We start from the raw sequence: 15,409 nt of genomic DNA on the forward strand, positions 1-15,409 counted from the left end.
GCACGGGTACCGTGGAGACGCCAGGCCACACCTCCCTCGTCAGACTGGAACAAGAGAAGCTCGGCCAGTGGGGGCAATTCAGAGACATCTGACCAAGACAGCAGTGCCCAACCAGGCGACAATTTTAGAGAGACATCGGCTGAACGCACAAAAATCATTCAAAGAAGGTGAACAGTTGCAGATGAAAGAAGCAGATATCTAATGTCGTAAGGCGGGCTTTCCTCTCTCTCGTTCCCTTTCTCACTCACGGGCAATGCTGGTAGCGCGCTACTTGTCAGGATGCTTGCTACACACACAATAGGGATGCTCGTCCACGACTTGAATTTGTGGGTTGAAGGATTTTATGCCCTCGCACTGCGAGAGTCACACAACTTGAAGCATATAAAAGAAGGCAAAGAAGTAGAAATAGAAGAATAATACTGCAGTCTTGAGTAATGCAACGTTCCAAGTGTCAACTCAACGATTAGAAATGGCTTATAAGCCTAATCATATTCCTGGCTGTCTAACAATATAAGACTACATATATGCAACCAACTCCAGTTGAAATCACTGAGCTGCAGTACAGCTCCTACTATATACAACAATCGCTGCAATAGTTTTATATCAACATCCTCTGGAGTTACTTAAAAGTCTAGTATCATATGCAAGAACATACTCCCTAAGTATGAATCTCTTTCAAAAGAACTCCAACAACATCAAAATAAGAATTAACTTATTAATTTATATCAAAAATGCATGTACACTTGAGTATAACACTTACGAAAGATATATCTAGGATATCTTACAATGATATATAGCTCAACATACCTCGAACGGAGAAACCAAAGTCTACTTTCGGCTTTCTTGCAGCCACACCCGATTGACTGTCCACCTCACTCAAGGGTCAGCACAGCAATGGAGCACATGGTCAAGTTCTTTCTCATATGAGGGACACGCTTGACCGACTCACCCTCATCATCGATATCCTTCCCCTCATCTCGCCCATTATACAACAACTCTTATGTGTACAAGTTCCAATTAATAAGATATACTCATTACACCAAACATGAACATTAAAATTGATTTGATGTAGATTTCCCACACCAGATAGTTATTCCAACATATTGGAACTATTTCTAACACATGAGTATGAAGACATTCATGTTCATTTACGGTAGTTCGGTCCTACCTACCAGCACCTTTTGCCACCTTACAACACAGATTGGTGACTAATCTTTTGTTCTCTACCCCAAGGAGAGATAATGTTGGTGTGGGAATATAGATATTTGTGTCATATACTACATAGTGCTTGTAGTGCATGCATAGTGTATGGGTATGTAGATGAACAGTATATATATATATATATATATATATTATATATATATATATATGAGCGATAACCATGGTATGAAATTATAAAGCATTGTTAAACAGATATCTGCAAGCAGCCATATGGTAGGACGTAATGCATATGGTATGTGTCTTGGACATTATACTGCTGCTTACATTAGAAAAACTTAGAAATAGAGGACCTGCTTTTGACTAATGTTATGGAAGAACATTGAAAAGCAAGTCAGAAAGTGTTGAAGAGTAGAAGCAGGTGGATCAACATTGAAGGGATAAAAAAAAGTGTAATTTCAGGTTAACATGTGATATTGTCTGTCATCTTTCTATAGTTTGATGAGGCAGTTAGCTCCAGATGATGGTACGGTCCCCCAGCCTTCATCTTCAGCATCTTTTGATAATCACCATGGTTACGACATGGGCGTGGTCATCCATGGAGAGCACATCCCAGAGCCCATCAAGCGTCTACCTCAGGCTCCGTTTCCAGATGTTCTTAAGAGGGTACGCTCTCTATGTCACCACTAGTGATCTGACAAAGTAGTCTCTACCAACTCTTTTTAAGTTGGAGGAATATTCCTTTTCATTTTTGTAGGAAACAAGGAGCTCAATGTTACTGTAAAAGTGAATATTTTCGCACGATTAATTTTTCGCGCTCTGCCGGGCAAGAAGAGTTTCGCCTGTTTTTGATTCCACGGAATCAAGATATCAACTACTGGAACATACGGGCAGCAGAAATATTCACATGCTTTTATTTTCGCGCTAGTTTCTTGTTGCGCGAAATACGCGAAAATTTCAACACCGCAAAAATTTCCACTTTTACAGTATATGAAGTTCCTTGTATTATGAACATCTGTTTAGTGTGAAATGTGGGAAGGTAATGACAATTCCTTTCTCTTGCAAAGCTTACTCCTGTTTGAGCTCATCTGTTGTGCTTCAAGATTTCAAGGGATTCATTTGTATACCTATTGTGTAGATACCATAGCTGGCATTCTGCTGAGCATCCTGATTTTATTTTGCTGAATACCCATCCTAGTAAGTTGCATCTGAGATAATGTTCCCCTTGGTAGAGGAATATATTTCCTCTATAAGATATGCAGGTGAGCGTCTACCCATTCGGGCCTTGCATCATTGTATTGTTTGTAGTGTGCTGTAGAAACCTTATTTGTTCTACTGTGGCAATGTGCTGAAGAATTTAACTCTTTTATTTGCCATGGTGGAAACCCCCTATGTGCCACGTTATTCTAAGACACGAAGGTGGTCATGCTTTGAGAAAGAATTCTGTTTTTCCAATCTATATAACTTCTACAAATTTCTGTTAAGCTGTACATAATAGTGAGCAAAGTTGGAGAGTAATGTCAAGCTTTGCTTTGATATAAATTGTATGACAAATCTATTTCTATTAATTTTTTAATGACCAGTTGCTACATTCCTGTTAAGGCATGACTTTTGCACATGAAACCGTGAGAGAAACTTAGAATTTACATGAAAATTTAGTTGGGAACACCGCTTGATAGTCAATCACCACATAGAATGCAAGCTGTATGTAAAAGGAACAAAAGCGCGAGAAAGGCTTTCATTGTACCGCGGGATTAGGCGATTTATCGATCGGTTTAAGCGGATTAGTCCGTTTGAGCGGAATATGCGAAGTTGGCACGCCATCGACTGAGTGGAAAGTGCAAACATGGCACATAAAGAGTTAATGCCTAATCATAGGAGAGTGGCAATTATAGATGATCAGAAAACTGCCCAAAGGCTGTTTGACCCATTGAGGACGGACTGATTTTGATACATCACGCATTTCCCATAGACACCTACCTGAGTATACTCGGGACTCATCCTCAGCGGGCTAATAGAATACTGTAGTACAAGGTCCAAGTACTGGGTACTGGTTTGTTAGCTGTATATATTACCATCTATCTTATTAGGTATAGTTTTATCAGAGTTGCAGAGTCAACAAAGACATTATTGAATTTCCATTGGTATTTTGAAATACCATACAGAGATAATCTTTGTAAAACATGAACCCCGAGATATCCTTCATGCAGAAAAACACATTCCTTTTCCTTTCTTTTTCCTCCCTCCCTCTCTCTCTCTCTCTCTGTCTATCTATCTCTATCTATGTTCCTCTATGTACATTAATTATAAAAGGAACCTAAATAGTGACTATAAATGCCTGAAGTGTATGTACTCACCTCTGTTTGTTTTCAGACTTTTGAGAATGTGGCCCAAGCAGGTGTCAGTCTCATCCAGGCTTGTGCGTGGAAGGCAGTCCTGCGGGGGCGTGATGTGGTGGGGATCGGCCCCAGGGAGTCTGGCTCCAGTCTGGCGTACATTCTGCCCCTCGTCACTCAGCTTCTCCAGCCAGACACCTACACCGGTCTGCCAGCAGGAAATGGAGTGAGTGACTATTCTCTCGCCTCTTCCTATTATCATTCATAACTCATCATTCTGCTGCAAAGAAACAACCGCTTAAACTGTTTATCTAATAATAGACCCTATGCATTGACGTCACACACGGCCTTTGAAACCGAAGCACGCCCTCACTCTGAGGGGAAGAGCGTTGCTCGAGGACATTCATTCACACGTTAAACAAATGCGTTTGTGTGGCATTTTTGCTGGAATTAATAGAGCTTAGGTCTAGTCTTCTAGATTGTTTTTCCGAAGATGTCAGATTTTCTGTCTGCATATACAGAAACACTCACGGGTACATCAAAGGCAAGATACGTCGAAAAGTTAACATTGTATTGTTCAGTTTTAGTGTAGTGCAGTGATAGACTAGATTTGTTGTAGTCCCACATGTTTAAGATCATGGTGGAAATCGTGAAGATGGTATATACTTTTGAATTTTATATACAGATGCATTTTACTTCTGGAGTCTCCGAAAGAGACTACATTGAGAATGACCCGCTTTGCGCACGCGCAGTCATATCACTTTTCTACGCACGAGTATTCGAACGTAGTTCCCCTATCGCAGTCGAAATTTCTGATTTTTATTGCGTTTTCGCGGTACTAATGGTTCTAGAAACCAGCAGTTAGTGGAATTTAGATCTCCGCAATCTTCCTATATCATACAACGATTATTCGGTGCTTAGCAAGGCAGCAAGCACAGCCTCTTCTAGCGGCCTCATTCCACGAAAGTCACGCGATGGCTACATCGTGATGGAGGCACAACTGTACAGCTCCAACAGCTGCATCATCCGGCTAAGCCCGGCGCAGCGGAAAACATCAACGTTGTTTGCGAAGAACATTCCTCTCCGACAGACAAAAAAGTCAAGCCGAAAAAGAAACTAGTAAAGTCGGATAGGTTTCCGGTACTAACATGGCGGGTAAAGTGCCGCAATCGAAGCAGGGCCCAAAGACGGCCGAAAAAGCCTCGGATGTCGAGGACAGACTATCGAGACTGGAAAGTCTTCTGAGTAAAGTGGTCGACGCACTGCCCAGTGTAAACTCCACACCGAAACCGGCATCGCGCCATTTTGTGGCGTACGATGAGGCGCACAGCGCCGGACAGTGTGAAATTCCTATAGAAACTGATTTGCAACAGTGCGGGGAGCCGCACGTGCGTGACACGGGCGAAGCCAACAGGGAAGAAGGCGAATTTGCATCAGACGCTGCAGAGGTGCAAGAAATTTTCATTCTCGCAGCAAAATTTGCCAATCCGGGTGATACGGGGCTACCGGTGGACGAGGACTTAGCCAGCTCTATAGTCTAGTGGGATTTGGGGAAAATATGACTGTCAGAGGCATTTTTTAGTAAAAGTTGGGAACTGGTCTATTTTGCATAATTCAAGTTCGCTGAATCCAAAAATTCCGGTTCCCAAGCGGAATTTTGAGTCTAAGAGCATCTAATTTGCATAAACAAAATGGCCGCCAATTCATTGCTTTTTAAGGTGTTTCGATGATCTAATTTTCATAAAATCTCCCTAGACATGCAGAAATAGTAATTATTTCAGAAATTAAGGTGCAAAGACAATAGCTAGGTCGTCAGTTGTTCATAACTTTCACTTATATATGCTATTTAAGAAGTGAATATGCAAATTAGGAGTTGCTGCTGATACAGCAATGCATTACCTCATATATATGCTCATGCATAGTACCTATGTGTTCACTTCTGTTTTTAATCATTTTAACAAGTTATCGGGCAAACAAAAAGTATTTGATGTCGCCAGAGTCGAATCAAAATTAATCAGTTTAGTATCAAAGTATAAAAATAAAACATGCATCTCATTTACATGATACATTATGCAAATATTTGTCCATTTTCTCAACATATTTTCCCCTAAAACAAAGTTTTGCTATCAAAATGTACCTTGGCGTAGTGAAAAATAGATATGCTATCGGTCAAACAAAGTGTACATTGTGTCATCTGAGTCCGAGGAAAATCAAGTACTGGAATCAACCAATTCAGATTAAAGAAATGATAACAATATTTGCAATAACATATGCAAATTGGTATGCAAGAGGCTATACTACGACAGGCTTCGAGATTCTACAACACATTGTCGCGATATATGAATCTGAATCATTATGGTTATATTATCAAGACATAAGTTGATGATTCTTTTGTGATAAAGAGGTACAAGAAAAAAAAAACAGCTATTAGAAATACCCTAATAATCTAATTTGCATAATGTATTATTATACAAACAATTGGCCATTTCTGTGGATATATTCCCTAAAACAAAGTCTTGTTATCAAAATGGCGTACTGAAATACAGCTAAGTTATCGGGCAAACAAGTTGCACATTATGATGTCGTCAGAGTCCGAAGTAAATCAAGTACTGGAATCAATCAATAAAGAAGAACTGAATGACACTAAAAGGAAATATGTTTGCAAATTGATATTCAAGAGGCCGTAGACCAGGCAGGTTTCGAGATTCTGCAACGCACTGCCGCAATATATGAATATGTTTCATAACAATCGGGCTAAATTGATCTACATTCATGCAAGGTTTGCATCATTACATTGTTGCTAACATGCACACACTGCTGTACATCGTAGGCCTGATTTGTGACATTTGCATCGAAATGTTCTGCATTGCTTTCGCATGCACATGAAATCATCTCAAGGCAACTTTGCAGGATTGGAGCTAGATATATCAGTTGTACAGGCTGTAGACCAGATCAAAACGTTCCCACCCATTGTCTACTGGTGAAGAAAGATCAGGTCTGGCACAGTGAGCAGGATTTTCTTCTTTTTGTATCTTTTTTTTTTTTTAAATACAGGAGTATCGTCGTTGAACTGCTTCCGCGAGCGGAACATATTTTGTGCCAAACGAGCTTGTGTGATGCATCTTTTGAATCGAATATAAGTTTATTCTTATAAAGACGACTGATAACAACCATCTTCTTGGAACCCTTTAGTTTTCTTCTCGTACAAGCAGCATCCTTGATGATTGTGAGTCATTGATGACTTGCTTTAATAAGAGTGCTACTGTCAGTATCGGTCTGGCAGAAAAAGCACAACTCCCGTATCTACGGAAGAAGGCCTCTTTAAGGTAGCTATCGGATCGATGTTATCTCTCAAGGGAACAAAAGTAACTTCATGTTCGCAAGGTGGTGGAAAACACAGGTCCTCCATAAAAAGACCCATATCCTATTTCTTGGGCAGAAATTCAAGTGTCAACATGGATGTTCAAAAACTATACTTGATAAAGCATATAATGACAGGCAAAATGGCGACAATTTGCGTCTGATACGAAGTGGAATCTTATATATATATATATATATATATATATGCTTACCATGCTCTGGTTAACTGGGAAATAGAATTTCCGTGCTGATGCTACAGATTTGCATATTGGAACAATACAATAATAGATGTTGCATATGAACAAAATGGCATTGGTCGATGACATTCCCCCCCCCCCATAAAAAGTTGAGTCATGATCCGCGCAGAGAGAGTTTTCATCAATTCGTTTTGCGATTATCGATGTACTAAAAATATTTTCATGGAATTAACAATTTTATGGCAATATTGCAGCTATTTTGTAATACGATGTATTATGCAAATTAGATGTTAAAGTTCATTCGCTTGAAAAAGACCCGTTTTTTGTTTTGTTTTGTTGCTGTTTTTGTTTTTGTTTTTGTTTTTTGCCCTAGCGTAATCAATTTTGGTTTAGAATCGGGTTCCTAACTTGAATTCTTTAATAAAAAATCCAAAAGGACCTTTTTAGAGGATTTGAAAAAATAAAATTTTACCAGGGTATATAGGCTACTGAATGAACTGCATGCACATAAAACTCATGAAGCCTACATATAATTTGCATTCTAATTACAATATTTGCATAATTTATTTTGATACCACTGAAAAGGGATTCTGGTTTTTATCTAACCCTCAAAACCTTAAAGTCTATTATATCTAGTGTTCTTAACTTCCCTCTCAAGAAAAAAAAAATCTTCCAGTGTTAGTTTATATTTATCTGCATATTTCAGCACTAATTTGCATAATAATGAAAGAAATATAATATTCAAAACCTGGGAAAGGTTTATCTCTCAAGTTGCTAATTCAATTCTTTGTACATAGATTTTAAATCACTTTTTTCCAGCTTGTTTACACACACACACAAATCTAGAAAATGCGAGTCTGAAACTTACAATTTCTGTGGCTAGGCAGCCATTTTGTTTATGCAGATTAGATGGTCAAGATCAGTGAATTGCGCTTGGGAACCAGATTTTTCCTAACCCTCAAAACCTTAAAATCTGCATATTTAGTGTTTAACTTGCCTCTCAAGAAAAAAAAATTGTAACAATTACTCTTCCACTGTTAATATATATCTATCTACATATTTCAGTACAAATTTGCATAAATATGAATAGAATAATACTATTCACCATCTGAGAAACGTTTATCCCTCAAATTGCTACTTCTATTCTATGTACAAAATATCAAATCACTTCTTTTTTCCAGCTCGTTTGCAAAGAATTTCTAGAAAACGCGTGTCCGAAACTGACAATTTTTGTGACTGGGCAGCCATTTTGTTTATGCAAATTAGATGGTCAAGATCGGTGAATTTCGCTTGGGAACTGGAGTTTTCCTAACCCTCGAAACCTTAAAGTCTACATATTTAGTAATTGATTTGCCTCTCAAGAAAAAAAAAATGTCAAAATTACTCTTCCAGTGTTAATATACTGTATATATATATTCATCTGCATATTTCAGTCTTAATTTGCATTATTATGAATAAAATATACTATTTACCACCTGAGATATGTTTATCCCTTAAATTGGTAATTCTATTCTTAGTACAAACATTTCAAATCACTTTTTTCCAGCTCGTTTGCAAAGAATTTCTAGAAAATGCGTGTCTGGTAATTTCTGTGGCTTGGCAGCCATTTTGTTTATGCAAATTAGATAGTCAAGATCAGTGAATTTCGCTTGGGAACTGGATTTTTCGGATTCAGCATACTCAAATTAGGTAAAAGAGACCGGTTTTCAACTTTTACTCAAAAATGCCTCTGACACCATTTTAGAGAGCCCTTTTTCAGAAATCCCATTAGACTACTACTACTTACATGTACCTCATCAGCCACCTGCTAGAAGAAAAAGTGTTGGAAGAGATGGCATCTAAGTATCCAGCCCCGAGTAACTGCCCGGCCCGATCTGGGATAACCTACTGCAACACACACGCAGTAGAGATGCTAAGTTACAGCGTGTGCAGAAGTCGCTGACGAAGGGCCTGAGTGCGCTAATACAGTCCTTCCCATCACCTCGGCTGACTGACACACAGCAGGACGCATTGGCGTTGCTGTGCAATGCCAATTTTGAACTCAATTCGTTGAGGAAAGAGCGTATCAAGCCGGACATGGCAGCCACTTACCCTCATCTTTGCAAACCTTCCACTCCCGTCACTAAATTCCTATTCGGGGATGAATTGGGAAAGAGAATGAAAGCTCTCAAAGAGGAGCAGAAAGCTGCATCAGGGGTGATGAGAAATCCAATTTCGCGGCCACAGTCTAGTACGTACCACCCGTACAGGGGAGCAGCTTTCTCCAAGCGACAATACAGAAGCACTGGCTGGACTGCAAGTTCAGCTGCTTCAACACACAGACCAACAGCTAGCGGTAGTAGCAGGCCTTTGTGGGGTCACAGCAAGCAGCCACCACCCCGCACAGCGAGCCGCCCCCCACAACAGGCTCTTCAGCACAGGCCTCCAAAGCAGCGCAAGAAATAACTACCAGCATACCCAAAGAGGTAGGTAGTTTCGATTCACATCATGATCATACCTGCAGTTTCCCAGTGTATTTGTACATGTGTGCAATGTATTCCAAGGAATGCTCCAGTGGCAGTCGGAGGTCGAGTGAGGCTTTTTTACAGGCGAGTTCGAGCAGGGGACTATGAAACGGGCTCCGTACGTGTGTGTGTCCGTGCGTCCGTCCGTCAATCTGTGTGTGCGTCCGTGTGTGATCAAAATGTTCAATTTGCTACTTCTCTGTCATTTATGAGCCAATTTTGATTCTGTTTGCTTTATATGATAGCACTACAAGGGAGCTTTGAAACTTCTACACAGAATTTCAGTTGTGACCTTTGACCTTGACCTTTGACATATATTGTACATTTTGCTACAAAATGCTACTCCTTCGCCATTTCTGACCCGATTTCGATTCCGTTTGCTTTACGTGATGGCACTAGGTGAGGGCTTCCAAACTTCTACACAGAATTTTGACCTTTGACCTTTGACCTTGATTTTTGACCTATATTGTACATTTTGCTACAAAATGCTACTCCTTCGCCATTTCTAACCTGATTTCGAATCCGTTTGCTTTATGTGATGGCACTGAATGAGGGCTTCAAAATTTTTGCACAAAATTTTGACCTTTGACTTCTTTGACCTTTGACCTTGATTTTTGACGTATATTGTACATTGGCTACAAAATGCTACTCCTTCGCCATTTCTACCCCGATTTCGATTCCGTTTACTTTATGTGATGGCTCTAGGTGAGGGCTTCAAAACTTTTACACAGAATGTTGACCTTTGACTTCTTTGACCTTTGACCTTGATTTTTGACCTGTATTGTACATTTTGCTACAAATGCTATTCCTTCGCCATTTCTAACCCGATTTCGATTCCGTTTGCTTTATGTGATGACACTAGATGAGGGCTTCAAAACTTCTACGCAGAATTTTGACCTTTGACTTCTTTGACCTTTGACCTTGATTTTTGACCTATATTGTACATTGGCTACAAAATGCTACTCCTTCGCCATTTCTAACCCAATTTCGATTCCGTTTGCTTTATGTGATAGCACTAGGTGAGGGCTTCAAAACTTCGACACAGAATTTTGACCTTTGACTTCTTTGACCTTTGACCTTGATTTCTGACCTGTATTGTACATTTTGCTACAAAATCCTACTCCGCCATTTCTAACCCGATTTCGATTCTGTTTGCTTTATGTGATGGCACTAGGTGAGGGCTTCAAAACTTCGACACAGAATTTTGACCTTTGATTTCTTTGACCTTTGACCTTGATTTCTGACCTGTATTGTACATTTTGCTACAAAATCCTACTCCGCCATTTGTACATTGGCTACAAAATGCTACTCCTTCGCCATTTCTAACCCGATTTCGATTCCGTTTGCTTTATGTGATGGCACTAGGTGAGGGCTTTAAAACTTCTACACAGAATTTTGACCTTTGACTTCTTTGACCTTTGACTTTGATTTTTGACCTATATTGTACATTTTGCTACAAAATGCTACTTCCGGCGGGGACATATATATTACGCACCGCGTAATTTCTACTTTTCCTTGTTTTGGCAGCAATCAGGGATTACAAAAAATTGAGTTTGAAGAAGCATGTATGCCCCCTAGGAGGGATAAGCCCTTCATTCAATACAAACCAAACCAGCACAATTCAGCTTGTATTGACAGAGAGATTGCAAGCTTACTGACTAAGAATGTTATCGAAGAATGTGGTCATGAAGAAGAATTTCTCTCCAACATTTTCACACGACCCAAGAAAAATGGGGGTGTCCGACTAATACTTGATTTGTCAGATTTGAACAAGTGTGTGAGCGTACAACACTTCAAAATGGATGACATTCATACAGCTGCCCTTTTAATCTACCCAGGAGATTTCCTAGCCTTAGTCGACCTCCGAGATGCTTACTACTCCATCCCAATTGACACTGAATACAGAAAATTCGTGAAATTTCCATGGAAAGGGAAATTTTACAGATTCAAAGTCCTACCAAATGGGCTCAGCACAGCACCCAGACTTTTCACCAAGCTCATGAAACCTGTTTTCGCTACACTGAGAGAAATGGGGCACATAGTATTAGGCTACCTTGATGATACTTTCATTATCGGAGAGTCAATAGAACAAGCAGAGGAGGCTGTACGTGCAACCACAAATTTCCTGTCTGAACTAGGTTTCGTAGTCCACGAGGAGAAATCTATGCTAGAACCCCAACAAAAGCTCACATTCCTAGGGTTTAAGCTGCACACGGGTGATATGACTATCTGTCTGCCAGAAGAGAAAATGCAGGACATTATCACAGTCTGTTCAGACTTGCTTGACAATGCTAGACCCACAATCAGGCAGGTGTCACATGTTATCGGGAAGATAATAGCTACTTTCCCTGGAGTCCAACATGGCCCTCTTTTCTACAGATGCCTAGAACGTGACAAAATTGCCGCCCTTAAAGCTAACAAAGGCCATTTTGACAGACCTATGAAGCTGTCATTAGAAGGGAAAGAAGAGCTAAAATGGTGGATTAATCATGTCATTGAGGAGTGTGCACCTATTAAGCGTAACAGACCTACACTTGAGCTGCGTACAGACGCTAGTGGGCTTGGTTGGGGAGCCACAAATCTGTCCATGGAAACAGGAGGCAGATGGAACGATCTTGAACTGAAAAGAGCTAGAAAGAATGATATCAATTACCTGGAAACATTGGCAGCCGGGTTTGGACTGAAGTCCTTTTGCTCTTCTTTACATGATGTTCATGTCCTCCTTAGGTCAGACAACACAACAGCAGTTGCTTATTTGAATAACATGGGAGGTATTAAGTCCAAGGACTGTGACAGTGCAGCTAGAGACATCTGGAGGTGGTGCATGGAACGTAATATTTGGGTTACTGCAGCACACCTTCCAGGGAGTGAGAATACTGAGGCAGACAGCAGGTCTAGAAAGTTCAGTGACTGAAATGAATGGATGCTTAACAAGCAAGCCTTTAATAAACTAGTTTCAGTTTTTTGGGCTTCCAGACATTGATCTCTTTGCGTCCAGACTAAACAACCAACTTGAGAGATATGCCACTTGGTTGCCAGATCCAAATGCAGAAGCCATCGATGCATTTACGTTGGATTGGGGAGAATTCAAATTCTATGCCTTACCCCCATTCTGTCTCATCCCAAGATGTCTTCAAAAAGTTAGGACAGATAGAGCTGAAGGCATAATGGTAGTGCCAAATTGGCCCACACAGGCATGGTTTCCTAAGCTGAAAAGGATGTTAAAGGGTGAAGCAGTGCTAATTACAAGGAGTGGGAACCTTTTAACGCAACCTGTAATGCATGAACCACATACCTTGTATGATCAAATTGATCTTCTCTGTTGCAGGTTATGCGGCAGCCCTTCGAAAGGACAGGACTAAAGAAGGAAATTGTGGACATTTTGGCCGCTTCTTGGAGAGCCTCTACCAAGAAGCAATATTGTGTGTACATAAGGAAGTGGAAAGACTTTTGCAAGAGCAAGAAGAAAAGCCATCTTCACTCTAATGTTCAGTTTGTTTTAGAATTTCTTAGTGAGCTTTTTCATGTAGGAGGTTTTGGATACAATGCACTCAACACAGCAAGAAGTGCGCTCGCATCATTCCTAGTTCTTGAGGATGGTGCCTCTACAGTTGGGAACAACATTTTGATATCAAGATTTATGAAGGGAGTTTTCCATCTCCGAACCCCAAGACCTCGCTATGTAGATACTTGGGATGTAAATATTGTGTTTTGCTATCTCAGAAAGCTGTCACCGGCAAATGCACTGAGCCTACGAGATCTCACCAAAAAGCTATGCATGCTCATGGCTGTCATCTCAACACAGAGAGCACAGTCATTGCAGCTCCTAATTTGGGCAACATGATACTCAAGGGATCATCAGTAACATTTCATTTCAGCGAGCTACTGAAACAAAATAGGCCGGGAAACGCTGGCTTCACACTGAGCATGAGAGCCTACCCCCCAGATCGTCGATTGTGCGTTGTCAACTACATCAAAGCCTACATGCGGAGGACTGAGGAAATTCGAGGTCAAGAGCGTCGGCTCTTTATTAGTTTTCGCAGACCCCATGCGAAAGTAACATCACAAACCATCTCCCGGTGGATCAAAGATGTTATGGCAGCGGCAGGAATCGACACTTCAAAATATAAGGCTCACTCAACAAGAGCAGCTGCGACGTCAGCTGCACACAGAGCAGACTTGCCAGTTTCGTTCATCCTTGAGAAGGCAGGCTGGACGAATGAAAAAACTTTCAGAAAGTTCTACAGCAAACCCTTGCTCGATGATGGGAGCAAGTGTCTCAGAACTGCTCTACTAAAGAAATGACCAGACAAGGTAAACAATTAACCCTTTTTGGTAAATGACAATTCATAGAGTCATTTCTGTTATCTCTCTTACAAATATGGCTGCTGGGCTTCAAAATCTCAATGTAGTCTCTTTCGGAGACTCCAGAAGTAAAATAGAAAGATGAAATGAGAACTTACCTGTTTGAAATTTGATCTTTATTTTACGAGGGAGTTGTAGGAAGAGAATACATTCCCTCCTCTCCCTCCCAAAGTTTTCAAACTTGAGGCTAAGTTCTCCATAATCTGTCAAATATCCAGCAGCCACATTTGATGCTTCGAAAAATGACTGCGCGTGCGCAAAGCGGGTCTCTCTCAATGTATTCTCTTCCTACAACTCCCTCGTAAAATAAAGATCAAATTTCATACAGGTAAGTTCTCATTTAATCTTTCTATTATATTCTAATCTACTTCTACATAAATATTGTTTTTTGAAGCTGCTCCTAGTCTTCACAATAATGTATAAGCTGTTATATTTGCGAGGATTTAATTTTTTGCGAATTTCGCGAATCACAGTTGGATCGCGAATTTAACAACACGCGAAAATGACTCCATGCGTTGTGTTAATAGAGCATTATCGTAAGAATCAGTGACGATTCGCGAAAACAACATCTCGCGAAAATGTCTATTCCCTCGTCATTCGCGAAAATATCTGTACGCGAAAATAACAGCTTATACAGTATTCACCTTAATGTTTGAAGAAGGGGAGGGGATCTTTGTTCCTCGCTCAAACGTGAAGATGAAGGAAAAGCTGCTGCTTGTGTGGGGGGATACAATCGCATTGCGCGGCAATGGACATTTCTAGTTGTGATTTGTGGAGTATTTAATGAGGCGTAAAACTGGCTGTTGTAGGTGTTTGTATTGTTATTCATTGTCATTTGAACGCTGTGCACATTATGTGGACTATGGTTTTGTTTGTGGAACCTACAGCCACTTGCGTTGATTGTCTGTCCGTCATGGTCTGAAGCCACCACCATAGCAGAGCAGTGCGACCTGTTTGTGAAGGCAGCCAGCAAAACTCTCAAGACCATTTTGATCTATGGTGGAGGCAATGAGCACCAGCAAGAAGTAAGAAAATATCTCTTCTTCTTTTTCCATAACAATCTATTAATATTTTCTCACTTCATTCCTCCAAACAAGAGACACTGCTACATGTATATGGCAAGAGAACTATACTTGATTATATCCACAAGTTTTTGATTATATCACACACATTTTTCCTTTTCCAGGGTTTTAAGGGACTGTACAGTACTGGTTGAGGTGGGGATTCATGTTTTGAACAATCCTAAGTGAGATAATGAGAAACCTCTTATAAAATATGAAAGAACATGTAATTTTAAGAAGGATTCAATGTTTATTTGATGAAAATTGGTTTTCAAATGGCTGAGATATCAAAAAAAGTGATAATAATAAAAGGTGACAGGCCACGCCTTTTATTAGGATCGCTGTTTCTCCTTGTTTTTGGATATCTCAGCTATTTCAAAACCGATTTTCATCAAATAAACTTTTGATACCCCTTAGAATTGCATGCC

General features: G+C 40.2%; 1 protein-coding gene across 1 annotated transcript in view; it reads left to right on the forward strand.

The window, feature by feature from the left end:
- The first annotated feature begins 53 nt into the window (after nucleotides 1-53).
- LOC140233365 (putative ATP-dependent RNA helicase TDRD12) overlaps nucleotides 54-15,409 on the forward strand; it is a 61,593-nt gene continuing 46,237 nt past the window's right edge. Inside the window, exons 1-4 of the mRNA XM_072313471.1 lie at nucleotides 54-167; nucleotides 1,656-1,824; nucleotides 3,532-3,720; nucleotides 14,808-14,945. Of these exons, the coding sequence (XP_072169572.1) occupies nucleotides 1,660-1,824; nucleotides 3,532-3,720; nucleotides 14,808-14,945 (492 nt within the window). The 5' untranslated portion in view covers nucleotides 54-167; nucleotides 1,656-1,659. The remainder of the gene's footprint in view (nucleotides 168-1,655; nucleotides 1,825-3,531; nucleotides 3,721-14,807; nucleotides 14,946-15,409) is intronic.

Source organism: Diadema setosum, chromosome 9, assembly GCF_964275005.1.
Source record: "Diadema setosum chromosome 9, eeDiaSeto1, whole genome shotgun sequence".
Taxonomy (NCBI): Eukaryota; Metazoa; Echinodermata; class Echinoidea; order Diadematoida; family Diadematidae; genus Diadema; species Diadema setosum.